Source organism: Branchiostoma floridae, chromosome 4 (genome assembly GCF_000003815.2).
Source record: "Branchiostoma floridae strain S238N-H82 chromosome 4, Bfl_VNyyK, whole genome shotgun sequence".
Lineage (NCBI taxonomy): Eukaryota > Metazoa > Chordata > Leptocardii > Amphioxiformes > Branchiostomatidae > Branchiostoma > Branchiostoma floridae.
This window is the reverse complement of record NC_049982.1, coordinates 15,921,706-15,948,475: the sequence shown is the minus strand read 5'-3', so window position 1 is coordinate 15,948,475 and position 26,770 is coordinate 15,921,706. Positions and strand designations below refer to the sequence as shown.

The 26,770-nt window shown below is 41.7% G+C and overlaps 1 protein-coding gene across 1 annotated transcript; it reads right to left on the bottom strand.

Moving 5' to 3' along the window:
* Positions 1–6: 6 nt before the first annotated feature.
* LOC118414913 (histamine H2 receptor-like) lies at positions 7–26,770 on the bottom strand. The gene is made up of 11 exons (XM_035819209.1): positions 26,521–26,770; positions 23,081–23,169; positions 22,554–22,718; positions 21,947–22,072; positions 4,086–4,333; positions 3,424–3,648; positions 2,890–3,020; positions 2,637–2,746; positions 1,742–1,905; positions 1,149–1,354; positions 7–884 (listed from the first exon to the last, which is right to left on the bottom strand). The coding sequence occupies exons 2-11, from the start codon at positions 23,150–23,152 to the stop codon at positions 733–735; spliced, it is 1,599 nt and encodes a 532-aa protein (XP_035675102.1). The 5' UTR covers positions 23,153–23,169; positions 26,521–26,770; the 3' UTR covers positions 7–732.

The window sequence follows — 26,770 nt, the reverse complement described above, 5'->3', positions numbered from 1 at the left end:
CGTAAATCGTCGCCCTTGTTGTCTCTCTTGAATATAAGGATGGGGACTTTTAAAATGGAAATCTAGACTTGGGGATGACAAGGAGGATAGAGGTGTTTCCAGTCCCCGCTGACCTTGGACTTGGAATGGGAGTACTTATGTCCACACACAAACTACCTAGCCTTCTATCACATACCCAGCTTTATCACATATAGCTAATAGAAATATTTCAAATATAATGCCCCGTTCTCCTTCGAAAATACAAACTATTCTGGTAGGTATATAATCCAACCATGTACATGTAGTGAGCTCATTTCTACATCTCAAAATAGCCTCATTTTCTTACGATAACATTCCGTGTCAAAAGCCAGGTACAAAAACACTCAGTTCTCCATAACTTTCATCATATAGACGATAATAATCGTAATGCAATCTCACCATGATGTTACTACGGAGATATACTACGAAGTATTCACCTACTGACTACTGTTACACTATATGATGTGATGATGATGTCAAACTATATGCATGTACATTACGACAATATTTCACGTCTACCATGACTGATCTCTAGAACGCTACCTGTGTGATTTCATCGTTTAAGGGTGTTACACATCTCACTTACCTCTACATAGCAATACACACGTACAAACATCTTTAATCTCCGGGGCAGTGTCTTTTTCACAAAGCCCTTTTTAAAAACTTTCTCCAGCCCTACTACCCTCCCGTCCCAGCACATCGTTGGCCGGTTGTTCAGACGTGGTCCCGGTCGGAGCCCGTGCCGTTAGTTTTCTCCAGCAGGACCAGGTACGGACAGCGGTCGGTCACCACCTTCTTGTGCCCGGGCAGGTCGGTGGTGGAGGCCGGGCCTAGATGGTCCCGGCGGCTCGGCGGATACAGCTGGCCTATAAACAGAACAGGACGGGAGCGACATCAAGCTACAATCATCTTCATTCTGACTAGGACATACTAGTATTCTGGAAGAAAAGATTATTTTACGCTGAATGTGTAATACATTGGCTATCTAAAGATAGCTATTGATATTAGCTATGCGGATCAATAGGCACAGCTAGTTGGGTGGCCTTGGGTGACTGCAACATCATCCAAACGAATAAATAGATAACTTGTTAGATAAATATTCGGATCAAGGACATCGTGGAAAAAATCACCTGGTTTTGCCTTCTGACAGCGCAGTCTTCTGGCCAATAGGATCTTCCGCACTGCATCACGGAACTTCCTCCTGCTCTCGTTCTTCCGTGTGGTTGCCATGGTGATGGTGAAGATGTCCTCGGGTGAGCGTGCGCAGTTCTCACCCAGGGTGGACGTGGACGGGCGCCACGGGTCGAACGGGTGGAAGTCCGACTCGTGTTCGTCGCTGTCCGGGGATATCCGGGGAGAGTGACAAACAGGTTTCAGGATCTTTCAGGGGTGTCAATTTTGATGTTTTGGTCTTTAAGGGGATCTAGTTGGATGAATGTTTTGTTTGTTTGTTTGTTTGTTTGAACCTTTGTTTATTCATGAAAGCTCAAATCGACCTGCAAGCCGCTTTTCATTGAGGTCATGCGGGCAAGGGTCAGATAAAGTATAGAACAGATACAGTTTAGAGTTTCCTTATGAGTCTTATAAGTCTATATACACAAAGTTTATGTAAACCCATGGTACAAAATGACCAACAAAATACGATACATAAACAAACAAACAAAGCAAAAGAGGAATATATATATATAACCAATCAATTTACAAGTGGAACATTATTTTCTACCTCGAGGAGAGGCTGATGCCGTCAGGATTAGGGCGGAGTGATACAGTATCAGGAGCCGAACAGCGGTAGTAAACAGTCGGGTTGGTGATCACCACCTTCCGCACGTAGATGTTACTCTTCACCGACTCGCCCGTCAGAGTGGAGGCCTGGGAACTGGAGCTCGCCTTAGAAAAGTTAAATCAAAATAACTACAAAATAAACTGAAGTAAATATAAGTAGAAACGGCGGATTCATATCATAATTGAGAACTGATATAGGAACGAAATGACTAAAGAATATGCAATGGGAATAACAGTACAAGATGTGTTACACTGCAAATATTCTGTACAGTAAGAATCATTTCGGGTGGAATGGCATGTTCCCTGATCTGATTATCAGCAACTGTACCACGTGCAAGGGACGGTGAAAACTGATACATGCACAACACGTCTGTTTTAAGATTAGGATATTCATACAACAGTCGTGAAAATGGGACATGGGCTTCAGGACTGAGTTTCGCTACTGTCGTACAGAGAGGCGCAAAAGATGAAGTCTTAGTCTCAAAGCAGGTGTTTCACTGGACTGCGTAGGAAGTTTGCAACTTTGCGAATTTCTGCCAATTATCCCTTGCGGTCACACTAAAGTATGAGCATTTGCGTATGAAGCCAAGATGAGCAGGTTATTGGGAATCTCAGCACAGACCTAAAAAAACTAATGCATAAAGATTAGATTTAAAAATGTATAAAAAACGATGATTACAGGATTTTCACTTGTGATGCATAGGTAAGATGTCTAAACATATAAATTGAGCTATTCTGCACCAATTTGTGCCATTTGCGATTTTTTTCTTTTTTGCCAATGTCCAAATGTTTAGTTAGACACCCCCTTTAAACATCGGTTATCACTCTCTATGTACCTTCTTGGGTGGCGACTGTTCGTCGATGATAATGTCGTCCGGGTTGATTTTTCCATCAAAGGCGAAGACCGGGTTCGGCTTTATCTCTCGGTCATCCTTCAGGCGGTTTCCTTCAGACAAGTCAACATACTTGTTTCTAAAAGCTATATCATGTAATCATCAACATTATTTTTATATAGATGGTACTAATGAAAACTTCTGTTATGAAATCCATGCGACACACGACCGTGTTTCTGAGGTACATTTGACAAACCTCCGGTTTCAGCCGTTTCAATCGAGCCGCGACGAGCTTCGCCGGAGCAGAAGCTGGGCAGAAACTTGGCGAAACCTCGCCGGATCTCGCGTGCCTGCAGTCCATACGAGATTGGGTTGAGCACGGCAGAACTGAAACATGGAGAAGATAATGACAAACGTTATACATATATTACGCAATGGAGACCAACTGGACAACAGGCTTCGCAAGAACATATAAAGCAATGATGGTTTTGAGTTGTTTGTAGATACGTCTGACCTAAGCTCAGGACATTTTGAATATGCACGTATGTATGCATGTCGCCCCTCTTTCATAAACTGCCCATGAGATGGTGTCTACTCCTTATTTGTCTGTTCGAAGTTGGGCATTGGCCACGGTTGTATAGCATGGGTACCATCCGATTTCTATCGGGGCTCCCTACACTCGCTACCCTAAAAAAATGAATCCCCGCTAGAAATCGGATGGTACTCAGGCTAGGCAAACGTGGCCAATACTCATCTCCAAACAAGACTGTATTGCACATGTTTGTATTACCTGTAAGACATCCAGTGCGCCACAGTCTGCCAGACGGGGGGAACCTTCTCCTTGCCGACCATCAGCACCACGGTGAACGGGATGTAGCACACCACGAACGCGATGATCACCACGCCGAGCATGCGGGCAGCCTTGGCCTCCGTCACGCGCAGACGGGCCTGCTTGTCCGTGCCCGGCAGCTGGTTAATGGCGCGGCACTGCTTCCGCACCACCGCGAAGATTTGCCTGGTGAGAGGGGGTGGGTTGAGATTATGGGGACTACATAGTGGTAAAGTAAGGATTAACATAGAGACCCCAGCTCACTTATATTCACGTTCGGTTGTAATGCAAAAAGCAACAAGATATGTATGCTTCAGTCATAACCGAAATCAAGAAGTAACAATGCACGTGTAGATCAACAAATACTTTTTTTTTCAGAACAGTTATAATAATATCCTCGATATCAGTGCAAACCAGGCATATAGATACGATTTATTAAATCATTTCTTCGGCGTTCCCCGCAATTTCACATGTCGTCTTTTTGTGTCGGGTTGGCCCGTATACACCGGGACTGGTTGCGCTAATGTATGGTAGCTTGTTGAGAATTGGCGGACCAGGTCATTACCATAACTCTAACCTTACGATCATTAATGTTATCATTTCTTCCATAGCAATTCTCTTACCAGTAGCAGAAGCAGATGACCAGAACAGGCCCGATGGCCGTGGCCATGCGGAAGGCCCGGCAGTACGTGTAGGTAGAGAAGTCGAAGCGACTGGTGACGCAGCCGCACCGGGCCTGGTCAAACTCCGTGGCGATACCAAACAGCACGGGGCTGCTGAGGATGATGGACAGGACCCAGGACATGACGATGGCCTTGCGCGCCATGGATTTGGTCGCCCTGTTGTGGTAGAACATCGGGTTGCACACCGCCTGGTTGCCGTTGCCAAAAAGAAAGAAGATGCATGAAACCCTATGAGACGTGCGAGCGTTCTGCATATTATAAGTAGAAAAAAAGTAGAGAAACAGAAAGAAGAAGAAAAGGCATGACGCATATGCAAACCTTCCCACGTCAAACATACGGCTGTCGCCAAACAACTTTATTTATAAATACCCTCGGTAGGAAGACGTATTGACGTCAGTTGCATTAACTGGCACTCCATAGAAAATGGCCGATTTCTAAAGAAAACACGACGCCTTTCCGCGTCATACACTGAAGCTCTAGCTCTATTGGATATACATGTCATCCCCTAATTACCACCATAGAAAACATATTATTGAATTTGATGTCGCTAATGCTCCACAGAAAACTTTATCGGCATACACATTATCGCTCTTCATTGTTACGTTTACAACTGACGGAGAACCTTATGTGACCTTTAAGTCTATGGAACATACATAAAAAATGTCTATTGTAATTTTCAGCTCTATACCGCCACAAGATCTAGAGGCTTCTCCTTTTACAGAAACGAAGCCCTCAGCTACAGAATAACGTAGCTGCTATGCCAATCAAATCAAATTGATTAAATCAAATCAAACAAGACCTGCCCGCATACCACATTATGAAGTTATGCTAACCACCAATAACCACAGACAGACAAACAAACGCCCAGATGCGGTCGATCGACTAGGCCTACTCAGAAAGGTGTCTTTTCCTCTGTAACTAACTTAAAGAGCGACCATATAGATTACTAGTATACCCCCAATGAATGGATGTCTTCTTGTGAAACCCAGCTTGCAAGGCTTGACCCCGTACAAAATAGAGCTTTGAAAAATAAACTTTAATATGAAACCTCCCTCAGCTGCCCTGACAAATGCACGCAACCTTTGGACCATATGCATCGCAGGAAAGTTAGAACCTTGACTCTTTTTCACGGTATGTATGGACTAGTCTTCTTAATGGGGCTCGCCTAGTGACACGCCAGTCAACAAAATCATAGCACACTCTGGTGATCCCCGACTCTCACACTGGCAGACAGGAGAAATTTCCTTCCAACAACAGTAAGACAATGGAACAAACTTCCAGAGGCAATAGCTACTATTAGAGATATACAAAAGTGAATGTGAAGTTATTTCTTCCCTCTCTGCACACTGGCAGCGTTCAATCTTCCATCGGCAGTCCAGCTGTTAATGCTGTACGAAAGTTGACGTAAATAAAAATGCAAAATAACGAGACCTCTATTTTTGTGGAGAAAATGAACTGCCAGGTGTCTTTTATAGTTAATGTGAATGGCAAACTAGTACCACGACTGACTTGCTAAAACGGAGTCAAATCTACAAAACTTAACAAGCTACACGACAAGAAAAAATGGAAACGATTACTAGTTTGCCTTGACTGAATGATGGAATCATACAAAACACATAAAAAGGGAGAAAAACTAGACGAAGCGGAACCAATTGATATACTAATGTGGCTATGATGGGTTTTATCCCCATTTCAATAACTGGCCGTGACACGCTGCAGAGTTCCATTGCTTCTTTAACACATTTCCTACCAAACTATGATGGTTGGCAGTGTCCCACAAAGGGAAATTGATAACCTAATCAGTATGATGTGCGAACTGTGTTATATTGCCTCTTTACAGTCGTTACAAACCCGTGAGCCTTAGAAGAAAAGCAGCTGCGCTGGTTCTCTCCGTGCTGATTTACCACCGTCTGCATTATCGAGGGTCGGGTTATTACCAAGAAAAACAATCTCCGCACGGACACGTAATAAGTCTAAATCATCGAACCCTACGAGAAGCGATACCAATCTCACTGGAGCATCTGCTGGAACCGATGACGCATGAACAAAATGGATCATTTAGTCTTCATTTATCTCCATTTCAGTACCGTCCCTGCTTTACAATCTGCCTTTGCGTCAATTACAGGTTTCCAATACAATCGCTTAAATGAACCCATTCTGCGGTACAGAAAATGCGTTTAGCGTTCTTTTTTTTTCATCGCCTACATGGTCGTCAAATGCATGCTGTTTTCGCGAGTTTACATAACGGAATAACAGCCCAGACCAAAAAGTGAATGTCTGAAAGATTAATATTGCGGCAAAAATTGTCGTCAAGGTTGTAAACTATAAACTACAAAAGGATCAGGCAGCTGGACCCAGCATATTTATGGACATCTGAGAGTCTTAACTATGTTTGACCCTGACACTGCCTCCTGCCGATCGATCGTAAGGATACCAAAATGGTGAATTATCGGAGTCGGTTCTTTGGTGAGACTTTAATGAAGTGATTCTCTGAGCAAACATGTACTGAAACGTTCTGGGACTAGGTTTATTGGGGTATCAAAAATCAGTCTTTGAATCAAAACTAGAATTTGCCCTCGCGATCGCTTTAATATCACGTCTACATTTTACATCCCTGTCAGGTGAATCATATCATAAATGATACGATTAATGTGCCAAAATATTCGCGTTGATGAAATCGTTTGTAATATTTCAGCCATGCATGATAACATTTATATATAACGTTATTTATTTATCTATGACAATATAACAATATGAATTTGCATCAGAATGAAAATAAAGGATGAGTTGCCCGTTAAATGGAAGAATGATGAAGAAGATCTGGACTCACTAAGAGATAATCTGAGCAAAAATTACTCTCTCTAGATATAGAAGCTAAATGTGGTCTAAAAAATCAATGGAAGAGTAATTGGCCCCATTACGTTGGAAGAAAACAGGCCACCTGGTCACTTGTGCTGTGCTTTGACTCTCTCACCATATAATCTCCTGGTGCTAAATCTGTGTCCAGACACATGGTATAATCATGAGCAAATGAATCACCTTGTTTCAAATGGGGATGGCGCAATCAATTAACCCTGAACTGCAAGGTACAACCTTCAACTTCTTGTCACCATTGCCAACCATGTCAACCTGTGGCCGATATTCATGACCAAATCCATCGAGTAACCACCAGTGTGAAAAAAATCACTTCATAGCCGAATTCCGCATTCTTACTCCTTCAAGCCATAGAAGAAATACAGGCTTGGGACATTTGATATTTGAAAAATGCTCAAATATCCATATAAGTACGCATTTGAGACCTGAGGGAAATCGAAAATGCAAGGAGAGATTTACAAAATGTTCCCCGACCTTTTTGAGATCTTTGTCACAGAGCCAGCTGCAGGACTTACTTATAGTTTATAAAAGACACCACTACATCAGTAGGATTAATGCGTGGGCAGGCCGCCTGTGCGTGAGTTGACAGTGTTATCAAACCCAACCCATTAAGCTTATCTCTACGTTAGCCCTCACATCTGCCATGACTAATGTACTACAAGCTAACTGACTTTGGATCCATCAATAGTTCAATACGTTTAACACTGAATTCCGCTTGGACAATTGCCCATACCAGAAACGGGGTCAATTATAGTGAAGATTTCTTGTACAGTTACCAGTGTCAAGCCTTTAACCATATCGTATGTCGATCAGCCTGTTTCTTTGCTAGCACACTGCTTATCAGTATTTCAATGAATTTAAAGCTGAAGTATCTTTGTAGGATATTCAATTTCAGAAATAGAGTGATAATGAAGAGTTCTTGTACAGTAGACATGGTCAAGCCTTTAGTCATAGTGCTTTTTAGCTAACTGATGTAGAATTATTTTCCAAGATTCATGGAATGTCACGGTGTCCACAGCAAAGTAATTTCCAGGCATAATTGAATCGATCAAGTGAAATCAATAAAGATTACAGCGGAATGGCATGCCCGTCCGGATACTCTGTTATTCACTACGATGAAATCACATTATTTTCGCTCATCTATTATAGCAATTATCCACAGTTGTTATCAAGATTCCTGTAATAACGTTTCTATGCTATCTATCTTGATTACAATAGTATCAATTTGGAAGCAAAAAACAAATCCATTCCAATAACACAAGCTATGACAAATACATCTACCAGATAGTTACGAAACAGCTCCAAAACAAAATGTCACAGAATGGGTGAAAGTTAAGTCTATTCCTATAGGCCACAGCAAGTAAATTTTATGGATGACATCCTCTGCAGACTGCAAAAATAGTGCGACAGGGCGAAAAAAAAACAAGATGGGTGAAAAAAAAAACATGATGTCTACATTTTCAAAACTAGAGTTCGGCGACCTCATACCTCCATGAAAATTTAGAGCTTTCGTAACTTTCATGCAATTGACTAACACATTAACATAATTTATGCATGGTGTTGTTCATCATTGACTAACGTACACATGTCACAGTTATAAAATTCCCATTATTAATCATAAAGAGGTTTTGCAATTTTTACATAAATTATGCAAATAAGTTCCTCATTACCATATTTGGTATCTGCTTATATTCCACCTATCGTAATTAACATGTGTTACATGTATTGTGGTCCAGTTATTGAAAACAATGGAACTATACAATTTCCTCATTAATTATGCAAATTAATTTCCTCATTAATTATGCAAATTAAGTCCTCATTTGCATAACATGTATATCATTATGAACATCTTTGCCTAAGCTACCCGCATGCCTAAAATGCAGGCAATCCGTCGTTTCTTTCTGCAGTTATCCTCTTTGGAGTGTCTTGACAAAAACACCCATGCAGTTCCACAATTAAATGTTAGGGGGCTGAAACTTGCCCCACTATTTTATGACACCAAAAGCTATCTACCACCAAAATATCAAGACCACGGCATGTCTGGAACAAGAGATACATTGAAAAAACTGCTATGATAGAATATTCTCATTAATTATGCAAATGTACTCCTGTTTTGCATACTTAGTATATTATCTTGTAAAACATTGTCTAAGGTACCTACATACCAAAAATGATGAACATCCGTTGTTCCCTTCTTGAGTTATCGTCTTCAGAAGTTTTTGACAAAAATGCCCCTGCTTTCCCAAAACTAGACGCTAGGGGGCCCAAACTTATGTCACTTATTTCTGAGCACGAGAGCTATCTAACACTTCAAAATCGTGACCATAGCTTGCTCAGAACACGAGATAGCAAACCCGGAAGTTGCGCTGCAGTACCAAGGGAGGCCGCTTGAAATCAGGCGAAAATTAATGCGCGCGCTGATGTCATCCATAGAATTTACTTGCTGTGGCTTTATCAGAAACTCAATACACAGCACAGTGGTCGTTGACACATCGAAACGCAGAACACATCATGCATCGTTGTTATATGTGCCATGGAATGCTGTGATTGCTTCTCAGTTGATTGATAGATAATATCGTTTGCAATTTAATGCCACCTATCCATGATAGCTATATGGAAGCGCCTTTACAGTAAAGATAAAAGTTACAGGTTACTGGTTTGATCGTCTGTGTCCTTATTAGATATGGTACTCAGCATTCTTCAGCAACATCGCGCTAGTCGTGAAATATACCTAGACTTTAAACTTGAATCAATATGCGTCCTAACAGAACAACGGCATCTCCTGCTTAGGAAACTAAAAAGGCTTTCCCTGTATATCTAGAACACATTTCAGTGCTGTGAATGGCTAAAAAGATACTTTATACAATAGAAAACGAGTGCTGTCAGATCAATGAATTGACTCCCTTTGTCCATCGTTGTATATATATCTGAGGATAACCGGTTTATCGTGGACGATGCCGTGATTTGTTTGCCTGGCACTTTGCATGGTTAACCTCTCTTGGGGATCGGGTTTGATCCTGGATGCTTCAAGTGCAAAGGGAAATAGCTGCACGGCAGAACGCAGAAACGAAATAACATCATCATATATCATCAATGTCCTTGTAATTATCAAACGGGGTAATTGCAGGGTGCAATCTACACGTGGAGCACTAATATATAATACACAGCCCTGCTACACAGAAGTGACATACACATTGCTCTCGAGGTTTTGATTTATTATTCTGATAATAAGGGCATCGCAGTGCTGTCGAGGTGTTAGTGGATTAAATGTAGGCTATTCATGGGGCCCAATGGTCTTGACTCAATTTATCACCGCACGCTCTTGGGCCGTCCAGTCCATTTTTCTGTCTGGTGAATAGTGACTTTCAAACTATCAAATCCGTTTCAACATTTGACGCAGTTCATTGATCCTGACCTGTCATTAAGAGGTAATTGTCAACTCGGCGTCACCGCTGCCCAACTGTTCTACAGCGCAGCGCTGACACAAGGGCTCCATGGGTGCTGATACAAGACATGTAGCCGGCAGTGACCAGCCAGAACTGTACGTTCACAATGGCAGGGCTGTCTTTCTTTGAGTACCCTGATATCCAGGATGAACAGAAGGGGAAGGGAGAAGTCGTACTGCCGGAAAAGCAGCGTTTGCTTCAGAGACGAAGTTCTATCGCAACATCACTGACAAAGCGTCTGTTGTCTTTCGGCGCCAATGGGCGAGTGAGTTCAATCCGCCGGGTGGTGTTCAACGTCAGCGGGACCAGGTTCGTCGCGTGGGAAGACCAGTTTGACAGGTTCCCGCACACTTTACTCGGGTCAGTCAGCCATCGACAAGTCTACTATGACGCCAACACCAAGGAGTACACGTTTGACCGTTGCCCCAAGGTCTTCAAGCACATCCTTATGTACTATCGTACGGGGGTCCTGCATTTGTCAGGTGATGTTTGCCTTTCCACCTTCGTAGAGGACTTGGAGTTCTTTAGGATATCTCTGGATGAGAGCCTCGGTACTTGCTGTTACGAAACATATCAGACGATTAGAGATGATTCTCGTAAAGACCCTATGGATGAAGTGAACCCTGATCGTTCAAGAAGATGTCATGGTCCTACGACGTTACGACAAAGGATGTGGCAGGCCTTTCACGATGTTCCAGGGTCCGCTTATGGCAGTGCCTTCCATATGGTCGTGGGGTACTTCATAGCAGTCACTGTCATATCGAACATAGTGGAGACGGTGTCATGTGGCAATCGCTTCTGTGACTCCTGCCACAAAGTCTACCCCTGGATTTTTGCGTGTATAGATACGGCATGTGTCTCCATTTTCACCTTGGAGTTTCTGATGATGCTCTTCGCGGCGCCAAACAGATGGGATTTTCTAAAGAGCTTCGTGACTCTCATTGACGTTTTCGCTATTCTACCATTTTACCTGAACTTTTTCGTTGGAAGTGAAGGATTCTCTTCTACAGTGTTGCGGTCACTTCGCGCGTTCCGAATACTGCGTTTCGGCGCTTCTTCCCGAGGATTACGAATGTTAGTTATGACCTTAAAAGAATGTATCAGCCAGCTCGCTGTCCTCTTTTTCGCCATGTTCATATTTGGTATCGTCTGCTCCACTTTAATCTACTACGTAGAGAGTCCCGAAAACATGGCATTTTCGAGCATACCGGCCACATTCTGGTACGTTATCGTTACCATGGCATCCGTGGGGTACGGTGACGTACTCCCCAAATCTACCGTAGGTATGACTTTAGGAGCCTTCTGCTCGGTCTTCGGAGTGGTCCTGCTGACCATACCATTAACCATTGTTGGGACTACCTTTAGCAGGATGTACAAGAAAGTCAAGATTGCATAGTCAGGTATGTAAATGCGGTGGAAAGACGAGAAAATCGGACTGAATAAGAAAATAGGACAAAAATCGACCAATATTATGCTGAATACAAAAGAGTTAAACTGTCCAGATTGTAGAGGTAATCAAATGAACGAGTTTTGCGTTCGGAGGGCGTATCGATCCGCGTGATCCAGGTGACGGCACGTTCCACACACTAGTCATGATGGTTATCTTACGCTTCAGTTCTCCACGCGACTATTGATCTCATTTATATATAGCTAGTATTTCTAAGTGGTTTAATCAAATCATATTCGGTACAAACGTGAGCACAGAAGCGGACACTGTAAATAAGAATTTCCTGAGTCAGCCAATCTAACGGTAAGGTCAAGAATGGTATTCGTTACTTAAAGATTGCCATAGAGTTTATTGATCAATTCACCAAACCTTGACAACTAGTTGGAAAATGCAACCAAGAACATGTATACAATTATTTAACATCTGTAAATTAAACAAATACTATCTAAACCATGGGTCGTTGTGTGTTAATGTTGTTATAGCTTTCAATTATAACCGGGGACAGGGAATGTTTGCATACGTTTGTGTTATTCATTAAGTCAGTGGTTCGTTGGAGTTGCAGCTGACTGTACTAAGGGTCTACTAAGGCATGTAAAGGCGTTGAGATAGATCCCCGAAGTCAAATGCACGGCAGAAAGGTCACTTCATGGAATCCAGTAGATAAAGATTGCCTTTCTGTGTAGTGGTCAATCTAATAACCCCAGCCAAGTAGATGGAAACTTTCCAAACGCCCCGTATAATGGACTCACGGTGTTTAAGACAAGCCTTTTAAAAGAAAAGCATTTTGTACGCATTGCTGATAATGTTATTTCATTCAGTACTACTGGTTTCTATTCACAGATGTATAGACTATAGGATTCATTGTATTGGGCCCTGGGTTACTATAATATTCACATGAGCGTTGGCGAACTTGACTGAGATTTCAAAAGTCTTGACTTCAAAAGTGTTGCATACATTAAGTTAAGATACATTGATTGCTTGCGTGTGTTGATTACTTTCGCCAAGAAGGTTGTATTGGGTAGCGTTTGTATTCATGTATGGATGTATGTTAAACTTTGTAGAAGACCAGCATAACTCGAGAACGCTTTGATCGATTGTGTTGATATTTGGTATGTGGGTAAATGTTAATATCGACGAGACCTGGGCATTTTGGGCCCCCTAGTGACTTGTTACGGTACTGCAACAGAACTTCCTGTTTTGATATCTGAATATCTGAAGTTCTGGACATGCTGTGGTCGTGATATTTGAGTGGTAGATAGCTCTGGGAGCCGCCGAGAGTAAGTGTGCTGTAGGTGTGGCTCCCCTTGGGGCTATCTTGAAACTGCAGGGGCCAGTTTAGTGTCAGACTTTGAAAGGGAGTAACTCGTGAAGAGTTTGACGAATCGTCAGGATTTTTCGCATGTAGGTAGCTTAAATGATGCATAAAGTAAATGTCAATTATGCAAATCAGAATCTAAGTAGCATAATTTAACATAACTTTCTGGCGAAGGTAATGAGAATATTGTTTAAACCCGCTTGTATCCACCATACGACTAATCCAACATGTGACTTTTGTAACTGAGAAAGAGAAGAACATTGATAGGCTAGAGTTCCACGACCCCATACCTTCGCCAAATGATTTTAACTATTACAACTGGTGTATTAGTTATGTTCGTCATAATTATGCAAAAAAGGGACTCATTTGCATGGATTATATTAGTTGATCATTTCCCCCACCCAAATAACAGATGTACGCAATCTATGGTATTAAGAAAGAAGGTATCCATTGCATTACTCATAATTTATGCAAATAAGGCCCTCATTTGCATAATCAATGTTCAATGATGTTTACCTTTACATAACTTCCAAATACCAGAAGTAAGAAAATCCTGTCCTTTACCACAATTGGATTAAAGCATCTCCTCATTAATTATGCAAATTAGGCCTATATTTGCATAATATTTTTCCAACAGCATTCTCTTTCTCAGTTACCAATGCCACATGTTTCAATAGTCCTATAATGGAATAAAGCTGGGTTAGACAATTTCCACATTGATTATGTAAATTAGATTTCGATGTGCATGATTAACATTTAAGTATATGAAGCATTACTTAAGCTATCTACATACCTAAAATCATGACGATCCGTCAACTCCATCTTCAGTTATTTCCTACCAAAGTCTGACCACAGCATGTATAGAACTCCAGATATTAAAGTACGAAGTTCCACTGCAGTTACAAGTTGCTAGGGGGCCAAAAATCTAATTGTTTTTATGTCTCATCAAGACATACCCACCTACCAAATATCAATACAATCTGTCCAAGCGTTCTCGACTTATGCTGGTCTACACACAAACACACACACATACACACACACACACACACACACACACACACACACACACACACACACACACACACACACACATACACACACACACACCTTTTTTTCTTAAGATAGATTGTGTACGTCTGTTACTTTTGTGAATGAGATTATCAACTAATGCAAATATTACCCTTACTTGCATATTCAATGACAAACATACATAAAACACCAATTGTAAATGTTAAAATCATATGGCGAAGATATGGAGTCATGGAGCTCTAGATAAAACTTAACTTGGCACAAAAGGAAGGTTTGGAATATTAGATATGGTTCATTATTTAGAGTACGCTGTACCAGTCTGGAGCCCCAGTATCACGGCGCTGCAATCCATGAAGATCCAGCGAGTACAAAGGCATGCAGAATTATTCTTGGCCCACAATGTACGTGTTATAACGAAGCCCTGACATATTTATGTCTCCCCTCCTTAGAAAACAGTAGGAAAAACCTTAGCCTTAAGTTTGCCAAATCCCTGCTTAATTCCCCTATCTTAGAAGCTGGTCACCCCAAACCCGTTCGGAAATCCATGGTAGAAACATGAAAGGTGCGAACCAACTTTGTACTAAAAATCAACCGCTATGGAAACAGTCCCATTCCATATTTCAATCGCCTTAAGCTTTCAAATACTTGTTCCTGAAAACATATCCCATATCTACCTATCCACGACCGCAGTCTTATTTTACTTCTTTGTGTAATATGAATTTTTGTCTGTTTAAGCTAGATTTTACACATGTATGAAGTATGCCTAAAATGCGCAATTCAGCATCTTCTGTTATTTTCATATTCACCAAATGAAGCAAATAAAACCAATATACAATCATATATCCGTTGTTTCTGCATCAATTTCAATTGATTATGTATAATTCCCTTCCCTATGATATCCAACTCATAATGATTGAATATTCACTGACTTCATTCAGTTAATTTTCTTCCGTTGGTGTTGACTCTACTTGTGCACGAAGGCAATTTGAGTAAATAAATACACTTGATTTAAGCAAACAATTTGACCCGCGATGTTCAATCGAGTGCTAGCTATAGGCGTTTGGAAGTCTATTCCGTCCTAAGACTGTACTCCTGCATCCTGGAGCTAGTCACTGGTCTGTGTGGAGGAGCGTTGTAATCTCGTTGTAATGAATGGCATTTTGTGCCTTATTATTTATAGAAGAGGTAAGACATTGCGACTGATTGAGAATGGTCCATATATCTCATCTCATGGAGGTTGCCTGGGCTGACGAACTCTGCGTTCTCATTGCCAAGGAAGGACTGGTTAACAGCATGAGCGTGGTACATTCCACAATAAACTCCCATACTACATCAACTTAGTCTGTCAAAACTCACAGGAACACTTTTCGGTACAACTTCACACAAGGCAATCGATACAGATTTGGTTGGCTCCGCGGGTAGGGTTTGATTGCATGTCTTGAATTGGGGCCACCATTTGTAATGTCATGCTTGATATCAGTGACAGACTGTCCTTATTGTGTAGAGCTTCAGGCCGTTCTCTCCCATTGTTACCAAAACTATTTCACTGCATAATCATTATGATAACTATAATTTACAGCCGATGTATCATCATTAGTACAGGAAAGAACATGCATCTTGTCAAAGCTTTCAGAAGAACCTGTATACATTATGGTCTCAATGGGTTTGCAGAAGCAATGATATTATTTAGTTTTGGTTAGCCGTCCTCGAGTAGTCAGATGGATACATCTACTGTGCGTGGATTGGCCTGGGGGCTTTTCTCTTACCAGCAATTTACCACTCCAGCGACCCTCTGACCCGCTTGGGTATCAATTTATGACCTGATGAATTCAAAGGTCACGAGGAAATGGTCATGTCAGAGCCTGCCCCTCCCGAGGAGGACCGAATGTAGAATGAGGTTGGAGACAGCTATCTGGAAGAAAGAGATCTCGATCTCTCAGTCAAGACACACCGATTAGGATAACCATACTTGGAATTTATTAGGGTAGTCTTTAATTCGTAAACCGCCAATTCCAAATTAGTCCATAGACTCTAAAGTGGCCTAACGTTGAAAAGTTCGGCGGAATATGTTTTAGATCTACAGGTTTCGATCGGGATCTCCACCGGTAGAATCGGCGATTCTGTCAGATTACGGTCTCTATATTGAGTGTGTGGATGATGAATAGATTGACACAGATTCATCTCATTATTGACGGTGTGTTTAATTACGGAAACGTGTTGAGTCGATACTTCAGCACTCATAAATGTCAGTTCAGTTTGATACAAATCGGCATCCACACCGGAACCACCATGGCTTTCATTGATGTATTTCAACTGCTTGCATGTGGGTGATGAAGAAGGAATTTCCTCATCTTCGACATAATTCATTGACCACCAGCGTTCGAGGGACTAATGTTCAATGGATCGGGCAAATCAGGCAGGGTAGGACCTGCACGTAGGTCTGATTGGTCATCGACCAATCTAAGATACATCAACTGGTCAGTCACCCGAGAAGTAAGCGCTTGCTCTGGTGGGTACGGAGATGTTCGACCAAGAGTTTGCCTATGTCGGAGAATCGGTCTGTGAAGAAAGCTTGGGGGAAGACCCGAATGCGGAGAAACGTCGACTGATTCGAAGGAAATGCTCCATATCACACCGCCTGTCTGTCTTCGCCGACGGAGGGCCATCTCGTTCCGTCCGCAGACTGGTGTTCAACGTGAGCGGGACGCGGTTTGTGGCGTGGGAGGACCAACTGGACAAGTTTCCCCGGACTCTTCTCGGATCAGCATTTCATCGGGCAGTTTTCTACAGCAAGAAGACCAAGGAATACAGGTTTGACCGCTGCCCAAAGGTTTTCAAGCATATTCTTATGTATTACAACACTGGCGTCTTACATTTTTCGAATGAAGTTTGTCTTAGCACGTTCATACAAGACGTCGATTTCTTTGGGATATCCCCAGACCATAGCCTTTGTAGCTGTTGTTATGATAGATTCGTGGACGAAAAGAACAATCTGCCTTGTCCAGTGGTGGACAATGACACTTCCTCGTCGAGTACCAGCCTTTCGAATCCGTCTTCGTACGTCATACAAAGGATATGGAAAGTGTTTCGCGATGTGTCTTCGTCAGTTTACGGCCATGCCTTTAGTCTGGTTGTAGGTTTCTTCATCACAATAGCTGTGATAACGAACATAATCGAGACGGTTCCTTGTAACTCTCGTCACAACACGTCCTTTGGAGAAGAGTACCCCTGGATTTTTGAATGCATCGACACCACTTGTGTAATAATATTCACTGTTGAATTCTCCCTTCTTTTCTGCTCGGCGCCAAACAAGTGTGACTTTTTCAAAAATTTCATGACTTTGGTAGACCTTATGGCTATTCTGCCGTTTTATTTGAGTCTTATCATAGGGAAAAATGACTCCATCACTCCCTTGTTTCGGTCGTTCCGCGGATTCCGTATTCTCCGTCTCGGCGCGTCCACACAGCGGCTAAAGCTACTCCTGCTTACCCTGAAGGAGTGCATCAGACAGCTACTGGACATTCTGTTCGCTATGATGCTCTTCGTTGCTGTCGGGTCTACATTGATGTTCTATGTAGAAAACTCCACGAATGACAGCTTTTCCAGCATACCTGATGTTTTCTGGTATGTGATAATCACCATGATGTCGGTAGGATACGGGGATGCCGTGCCCCAGACTACGATAGGCATGTTTCTGGGAGCCTTGTGTTCCATATCTGGTGTTATCCTTGTGGCCATTCCGCTCACAATCATCGGGACTACGTTCAGCCGGGTGTGCAAGAGATCACAGGTGAGCCAAGCCTGAGCTGGGAAACAGACTCTAAAAGCTTTGGTCGAGACTGCCAATGTCAGTATATTGTCGCCTATATGATGTACACTTGCATGACGTGTTGTAGTGTTAATGCTGCAGTACTAAATGTACATAACCTCTACAACGTAATATTGGTACATTATGCTATAGACGCCCTCTGACTTTGATAGAATTGGTGGTTTTCAAGACAGGTGAATTAGGCTATACATGAATACTGTTGGTAGTTCTCCACCGCGTGGAGAAAATTGCGTCTCCGTTTCGCCTTGTAGCTTCTGCGGTTTGGACACTACATAAAAAGTCATTACCTGGACTCTACAAGGCAATGAGCTATGTAGTCTTCGGTTACTATAGAAATAAAAAAAGGTAATATAATGTTGAGTTTGAAACATTACTACAAGAAAGCATCATTGTGGATACAACAGTTTGTAATGCACAAGATATGCCACTGGAGCATCACGCTGCTGCGCCGCCAAGTTCCTTTAATGAGGGTGGTCTATTCATTTGGCCAGGAGATAGACCACTAACTGTTGCGTTACTGACTCACTCATCCATTCAGTCTGAACTCCTCACGTCGTGGTTTCCATCAGGTGGAGGGCCATTTAAGTGATTAACTTGGGAATACAAGTAGGCTGGGCTAAAATGAAATCCGTTCACGTGTTACCCTAAATGACGATTCGCGGGAATTTCCATTGTGAAAACTTAATTGCTCCCCATCAAATTATGAAAGGGCGATTTAAACATCGTCCTCAAGCTCGCCCATAATGTGTTCGGTATTGGGAAGTACATTTTAGATTGCTGATGATATATTCCAAGATTTATATTCGTATACAATTACTGCATGGCTGCATTATGAAATGAAATTCCAGCAAGAAGTAGCTCTTACTAAAACACGCTTGCATCGACATTATGGTATATTGAACTCAGGAACGCATGTTCAACCCGACAAAATAAGGCGAAAGTAAACATATGCAGAGATCGGGTGAATTTTCTAATTTCATAAGAGCTTAAATATGTTACCACGTCTTTGACACTACGTATGCATCCAGAAGTGCCTTTCGGACGTCTTTGGTGAACCAATGAAGAGTAGATAATCAACACACTAACGTTAGCCGGACTTCATTACATAGATATAAGAATATATCAGTATACGTCCCGTTTAAGGCTATGTATTTGCATAGACTTCTCCATGGTAAGTACTGGCAATTCCTTGCGTAGTCAAGAAATACTAAAAATATTGACTTAATCAGCCATGATATGGTCAACACTCAATATAATACGAAACACATCACTTTTTCAATCCCCAGAAAAAGAGTTTTCTCACAACTCATATTTAACCTGCCATGGTCTGTACAGGTCTGCTCCCTAAGGTATCTCCTATATTAGACTACAGCAATATTGCAGTTTGCATGACTATCTACTAACACGCCTTCTAATGGCCGCGTCACCAGGGGGGTTGATCAGCAATAGTCAACTTAATTGGAAGGTTGTCAGAGTATAGATGGAGGGAAACTACAGGTCAGATAAGCCAACCCATCATACAATCATTACACCCCGGGGATACTGGGCACACCATTATCGGTATCTGATCTAACACAGGTTGACTAAACCTGGCAGTAATCCATCAAGCCGTCAATCCATCCACTAATCATTGGTCACTGAGGATTATAACTTCAGCCGCAGACCGAGATATCTCAGTTAGACATCACAATAAAGGATTTTGGTAGTAATTCTTATGACGTAGAAACCTGAAAAGTCGCGCATGTAACTGATCAGCATACTGTAAAAACACAGGATGAACATTTCTAAACAGTCTGCAATCCAACAAGAAATCGACATACCAGCAGACGTTGATCCCCTTTGTTCGTTTTTACGGTCTCAGGGAGTTACTGCCTGTCTCTAGGGGGTCACTAATGTTTCCTCAACCCAGGCCCCAATACTTCATTCCTGTCTCAATGGCCTCATCGCCTTACTTGTTTTCTCCTTTTGTCGAACTATGTTACATCACAGTATTCTTTGAGATCATTCATATCAGAATCATACATACAACAGGATACTCAACTGAACAGGACAATTTCTCTTGTTAAAGGTAGTCCGAGACAGCCACTCAACATTGCTTGTAACATCTCCAACGGAGTTCCAATTTCCCAATACTATTAATCTGAAATCACCATTCACAACGACCTTCTATATAATTAAGCAAACTCTATTTCTGTTTTGCATGTACCCACTCATGTTCATCCCGGCACATGCAACAGTTCCAAGTAGTATAAGAGCAATAATGTTCACTAATATCATTTCTTCCGAGACAGTTATCAGTTGATATTTATATGGCATTCCCACACGACGTTGTCTATCAGTGAGCAATTCGTAAAGCTGCTCCATTACAGCTTTATAACTCAATTTCTGCTTCTATTTCCCCCAATTTTCCTACTGCCGTAGCTTCCTCCAATATTCTCACCCCTGGACTCAGTAGTAAGCAGTATTCTCAAAGGGTTGCAATCCAATCAATGATACAATGTGTTCATTGTGATATCTAATAACATCAAAGTAACACGGAATCTATTCAGACGAAAAACCAATAAATGCCATCAAGCTTTACGCCAAACGAAGTCTAAAGATATTGAGGCCACTGTATTGACCATTGCTATCAGATAGAGATTGGAAGACAAAATTGATTTGGTGTCGAACAGGTTGAGTTTTTCTACAGATTTCAGATAACTCATCTGAAATTGAGCAGTAGTTGGTTGGTTGTTTTTATTCAGTTCTCTCGCAGTGATACAATATTCACTATACTCCTTAGAGTTCAACAAAATATAACATTGAAATGCACAACAAATTGTACATTTATGTCAACTTAAAGCAAGACTGGAAAGTGTCAAAGATGGGCAAAGATACTGTAAATGTAAACCAATTTGCGGTTCAGACAATGAAACGAGGTTACATTAATAATGGCATATATAACAAAGGTAATAGTAACAATTTGAACAAGAAAGTCTCGCAGAACCGCATATTTTACAATTTCTGCCAAACTAATGTGGAGAGAAACGTCTTGGGTGGCTCTTTATCATTATTTCGCATGCCTCCTTGATTGGCGTAGACACGGGTACAAACGGTTTTGAGGTATTGAACAGTGACGTGACGTGCCCGATAACTACCCGCCATGCCTGCGTGTGTGCTGACTGTGATTACTGCTATAGGCCTAGGGGTAACTGGACAGATTTATGAGGGTGAACACTGGAGACAACATCCGAAGAGGAAGCCCTAATCGATGGTATGAATCGAAAATGTAGAGAAGAGCTATAACTGTGATCTTTTACAACTGTTGACTATAATCATTATTACATGTACAGCACACAACTTTGCTCCCACGGTCATCTGTTTATTGTAATGGTGAACTCATGAACATTGATGGGTCTGTCGAGACATATCCATAGGTTTGATTTGTAATATGTGAACGTACACATAATTCATCTCAAACAACAAGATGTACCACCCTACATGTTGGAGACAAAGAAACGTTATACGGGTGGCGAATGGACGCCGTATGGTTTCTTGCACATGTGTCACATTTTCTAACTCACGCTGCCCACCTGCGGTGCGCTACTCAGCAACCAACCTAGTATCATCAACACGGCATGCACACAGCACATCCTCCCACACGGTCGCGCAGAATCACCCCTCCTCATTCACAAAAACACATAAAATTTACTTTCACATCAACTTTTAAAGCCATCTTTGTCTCAATGAAAATAATTGCGGGTGGCGGGGTGTCATAGATGGCGGGTGGCGGGATGGCGTAGATGAAGCATGTCCAAAACAGTTTGTTCTGTACTCTTTCTACAGATAAGCTAGGTGTACACGTAGCCATACTGATCTTACCTGATATCTGTCAAAGGCGATACAGGCGAGTGTGAGGAGGCTGGTGGAGGAGTTGACGTGAGTCAGGAACGCGTTGATCTTACACATCCAGCGGCCAACTAACCAGCTCTGGTTAATAGCGGCGACCTGGGGCGTGGTGGGTGGAGGAAGCGAGTGAGTGGGTGAGTGGGTGAGTGAGTGAGTGAGTGAGTGAGTGAGTGAGTGAGTGAGTGAGTGAGTGAGTGAGTGAGTGAGTGAGTGAGTGAGTGAGTGAGTGAGTGAGTGAGTGAGTGAGTGAGTGAGTGAGTGAGTGAGTGCCACTAGTACGAGTCTATTCCATTAAGTGCTAATTTGGATTTCCTGACTCAAATTCAAGAAGAAATCGAGGCTCTCACACTTTCGTGGGATATTTAGATATTTTTCGAATTTCAACACCGAGACAAACAAATAAACAAACGAACCGAATGCGATACCTCCGTTTTTAGAGAAGCTCAAGTATCAAAATTAAACTTTATGTTCGTCCACAACGACTGACTACTTCGTCAAGCCACCATCAGGGGACGCCTATGCCCTGTATAAGTACAATATATAACGTTATATTTTCCGATATATTCGTGAAAGGACGCACCAGAACGAAGGGGAACACCAGAAGTCCTGACATGAAGTCCACGGTGGCCAGATTGCCGATGAACATGTTGGAGATGGTGTGCAGGCTCCGGTTCAGGTAGATACTGGTCCCCACCAGTGCGTTAGCTACCGTAGCCAGCACCATGAACAACCCGATGGAACCGGCCTGCGAGAACGGAAAACGGTCACAATATGTGCTGCTTACGGACCGACATATATTCATTCTAGACACCTTCTTACTGTTTTGTCAACAAACGAAACTGGTAAAAGAAGGATAAACGTTCCCAAATGATTTAACATAGATATTAAAAGTTGAAATACAACATTTATGTAAATGCTGCAGACTGTGTTAAAGCAAAGCCTTTTTGGATACGGACATACAATGTACAATGGTAGTGAATGTACACGTTCTTAATGATTCGCAAGTCATATAGTGTGCTAGACATTCAATACTTTTATAGTTCATTCATGGTCCACGCACGCACACACGCTGCTGTGGATTTGATATAATGGTGTTGTTGTATTCACCTGTAGAGACACCTCCAGTGTCGTGGCATTGTAGGTGATGTTGGACACGAGCTGTGTGTCCTCTCCACCCATCTTCCCGCCCTGAACGTCTGACGGAAACCGTTAAACACACATTAGCGCCGATACTGTAGCCGTAACATGGTCACCTCCTACGTACGATCTACAAACGTGGTTTATGTACATTTGCACACTACAAGCCAGGAGCCTTTGTACAAAGAATTAAGATATTTCCTCTTCAGCTATCGGATTTCTAATTCTGCTGTGTTATCATAACGTCGACCTTAAAGTTGACACGACTTTGTAAACCTACGTGTTGAATGTTCACATTTCTCTTGCTTCTCCGCCTGTGTCAGGACGATCTTTTTATGATATCGTTTTGCAGTTTGATAAAGTAACGGCCATGCTCTCCAGAAAACATCGGGGGTGTAATGGCCGTGCTCGTGGACTCGGATAAACAACACAAAGGCATGCTTTATTCAATAAACAATATATACTTCATTGGCGAAGTTCAAATGACTTTCTTACACCCCCATTCCACTAGCGACATTACTGATACATAAGATTTAACTTATCGCTCAAAGAATTTTATGGATGATAACGATAACGATTTTTACGCTTTGTTGTTTTGTTGACTGTTCAATCACACTTTAACATTTTGCATGTTCTTCCATTATCACAAAACCAAGGGTTGCACAAATCCAGTTTATACTGCAGCGAGGTTGCAGCGCGATCGCCGTCTAGTGAAATGGCGGCCGAACGCTCAGAGTTTGGTTGGAACTGAACGCCCCTTGCGGCTGTGGAGGACGCGTGTGCATTAAATTGACTTTTTCATGCCTGTAACAGAAAAGCGTTGGATGAAGGAGCTTCAGAACTACTAATACCACTCCATTTGCTGAGCGTATCTTTATAACTTTGACATTTTGGGGACCAGGTGGTCGTAATCCTTAAAGTGTTTGTCCTGGAGACCGTTAACGACTAGGATTCGTGAGGATATATTTGTACGTCTGAAGTGGTGATTATATCACTCCCATATCCATTCAAGAGAAGTGTGAACAAAATTCAATGACTGTGAATTGTCCGCAATGGACACGAATGAATGTGAAAAAAATGTACGTTCAACAGCATTTTCAATTCAAAAATTGACTCAACCGATCGGAAGGTCTGTTTACCAGTGTTATCTCATGTTTCGACACAACATACAACGTAACGTCGCCTTCTCTGCCTCCGCTGTCGGCTGCACACCGCTGTAGCTCCTCTCGTACGTCTGCCATTGAAAATAAAGTTATGGGGGGGACCAGGAAGGATCGTAAAGAAAAGATAACCGTAAACGAGTGTCTACTACTTAGCCTCATGTCTTGTTGAGGAGTCGTAGCCTTGTTTCCAAAACATTTCTGTATTAGCATTCTATTATCTTTCTGAAGCAAACCTTCACAGTTTGAAATTTTATCTTAGAACATTGATGAATATGGCACACTTCTGTGCCTTTCTCTGTGAAAATCTACAATTTGATTTGTCAGCAGTGGTCCATGAAACGTCTCCAGGTGGTGTTAATTAAAATGGAAATATACAAAAGCACAGCTGTTTCCATAATTTTTACATGTCAGGCTTCTTGAGGCAACCTGCTGCTATGTATACAAGCTTTTGTAACAGCCTCGTTAAATTTTCATAACGTTGTCAAGGTACCGAGGCCATGACGTCAGATACCTGTCCCGTATTTTTCAATTTAGTACGCGTGACTCATTGAAGAGCTATGGTAAGTGTCAATTTGGTTACCTTCGAATGAGAGGGCAATCTTGACGAACGAGTGCTTTCCTCTAATAACTTTTGTATACCTTGTGCAAGTTGATTTGTGCGATGTTTGATAAGGTGATTTTACGTGACAAACATCTTTACTCTACTGCTTCAACATCTTCCCATGGGTTATTGGAATTATCCAATTCCCACTATGTGACTGTGGACATCACAAGTGTCCTCTGATGTCTTTACACGTCCAACGCAATACTCTATGGGAACAAGGAATATGGACGTTGACGAAGGCTACACCTCAGGTAATAAGAGAAGCAAGTAATTGAAGGTAGGCTTTGACTCAAGCAACTGGATGAAATGTTCCTGTAGTTACTGGCCGTTTTCAAAGTTTATCCAGTTGCTTCAGTAGTTTTTGTACGTACATTGCTTGAGTAATTGTTGTACATTGCTTGAGTAATTGTTGTACATTGCTTGAGTAATTGTTGTACATTGCTTGAATACTTTTTATACATTGCTTAATTTAGTAATAGTTGTACCTTGCGTTGATAAACATGAAAGGAATGGGGACAATTGTTACTATATATCCAAGCAATTATCTTCATGTTTTCCGATTCATACCGAGTGCCGAAGTTGATATAATGTTGTTGACAGGTGCTTTGATAGTGAGCAGGGGACATCTTTGTCCGCAGCTAGGTTTGAATATGCCATCCGTAACTAGAGTTCGGCGACCGCAAGTGACTCACACATTTACATAATGTCTGCATGATGATGTTGACCTTCAACTAACTAACACATGTCACAAATAAAAAGTTCACGTGATTTTACCATTTTTGTATTGATAATACAAATCAGTTGGTCATTTGCTCATGTTTGGTATCTATTTTAATATGTTCCCCCTGCCACGAAATACATGTTACATTTATTGAAGTCCAGTTATGAAACTCAATGGAATTATAGAACTTCCTAATTGATTATGCAAATAAAGTCCTTATGTGCATAATATCTAATTGTGCGTATATGTGCCTGAGCTACCTGCATGCAAAAATGATGCATAAATGGTGCCAAGAGAAGTTAGTGTGAATGTGTCTGCAAGAAGAATATTCATGCAGACACAATTCCATTTATCCATACTAGTATAAAATTGCACCGATTTATAGACTCACTACACAAATAAACCTTAGTGAATTCACAGTGACAAACCAAACTCGTCAGTCTCGGTAGGATTTTTTTCGTTACATCGCTAAAATGTTGTCAATATTCCTCCCTAATATGACTTTTGATATTTGGAAATGACGATTGGAGGGGTAGCTAGCCAACGACTTAATTCTTTTGAGTGAAGATGTTCTTGAAATAAACAACGCGTCTGGGATTCGTTTCAGGATGTTTGTGCGATATTGTAAGGCGGATTCTGAATGAGGCAGTTTTGATACAACATCAAGTTCTCTTCATACATAAATATGAGGAAAATAAAAGGCAAGTGAAAAATCTATCTCAACGATGACAGAGCTTCAGCTCGAACCATATGGTATTGTTCATTGCCAATGTTTTTTAAATACAATTTTCAGGTAATTTTCAGGTTTTCAGTTTTCAGGCTTGATATCTCAAACGCTGCAAATTTCAAACTACGTAGTGATAGAGTGGAAGACAAACAGATCCATGACATCAATAATGTTTTGCCAATGAAGACGACCTACCGTTTCGTGTTGCTGCAGTCTCTCCAGACTCCGAACCACTATGCAAGACCGCTGTGTGAATAGATGTATCCAACGGATGTCTTGACGTGCGCGCAGCTGTCACTATGGATACTAATTACCTCTGACATTTTAGACGACTTACTCTCAAAAGTCTTGGAAAGTATCTGGTGTCTAACGAACCCCACGTAGGCCGGAACCTGTGGATCTTGCCGCAGCCCTGCAGGCAGCAGAATTTAATAACGCTCGTGTT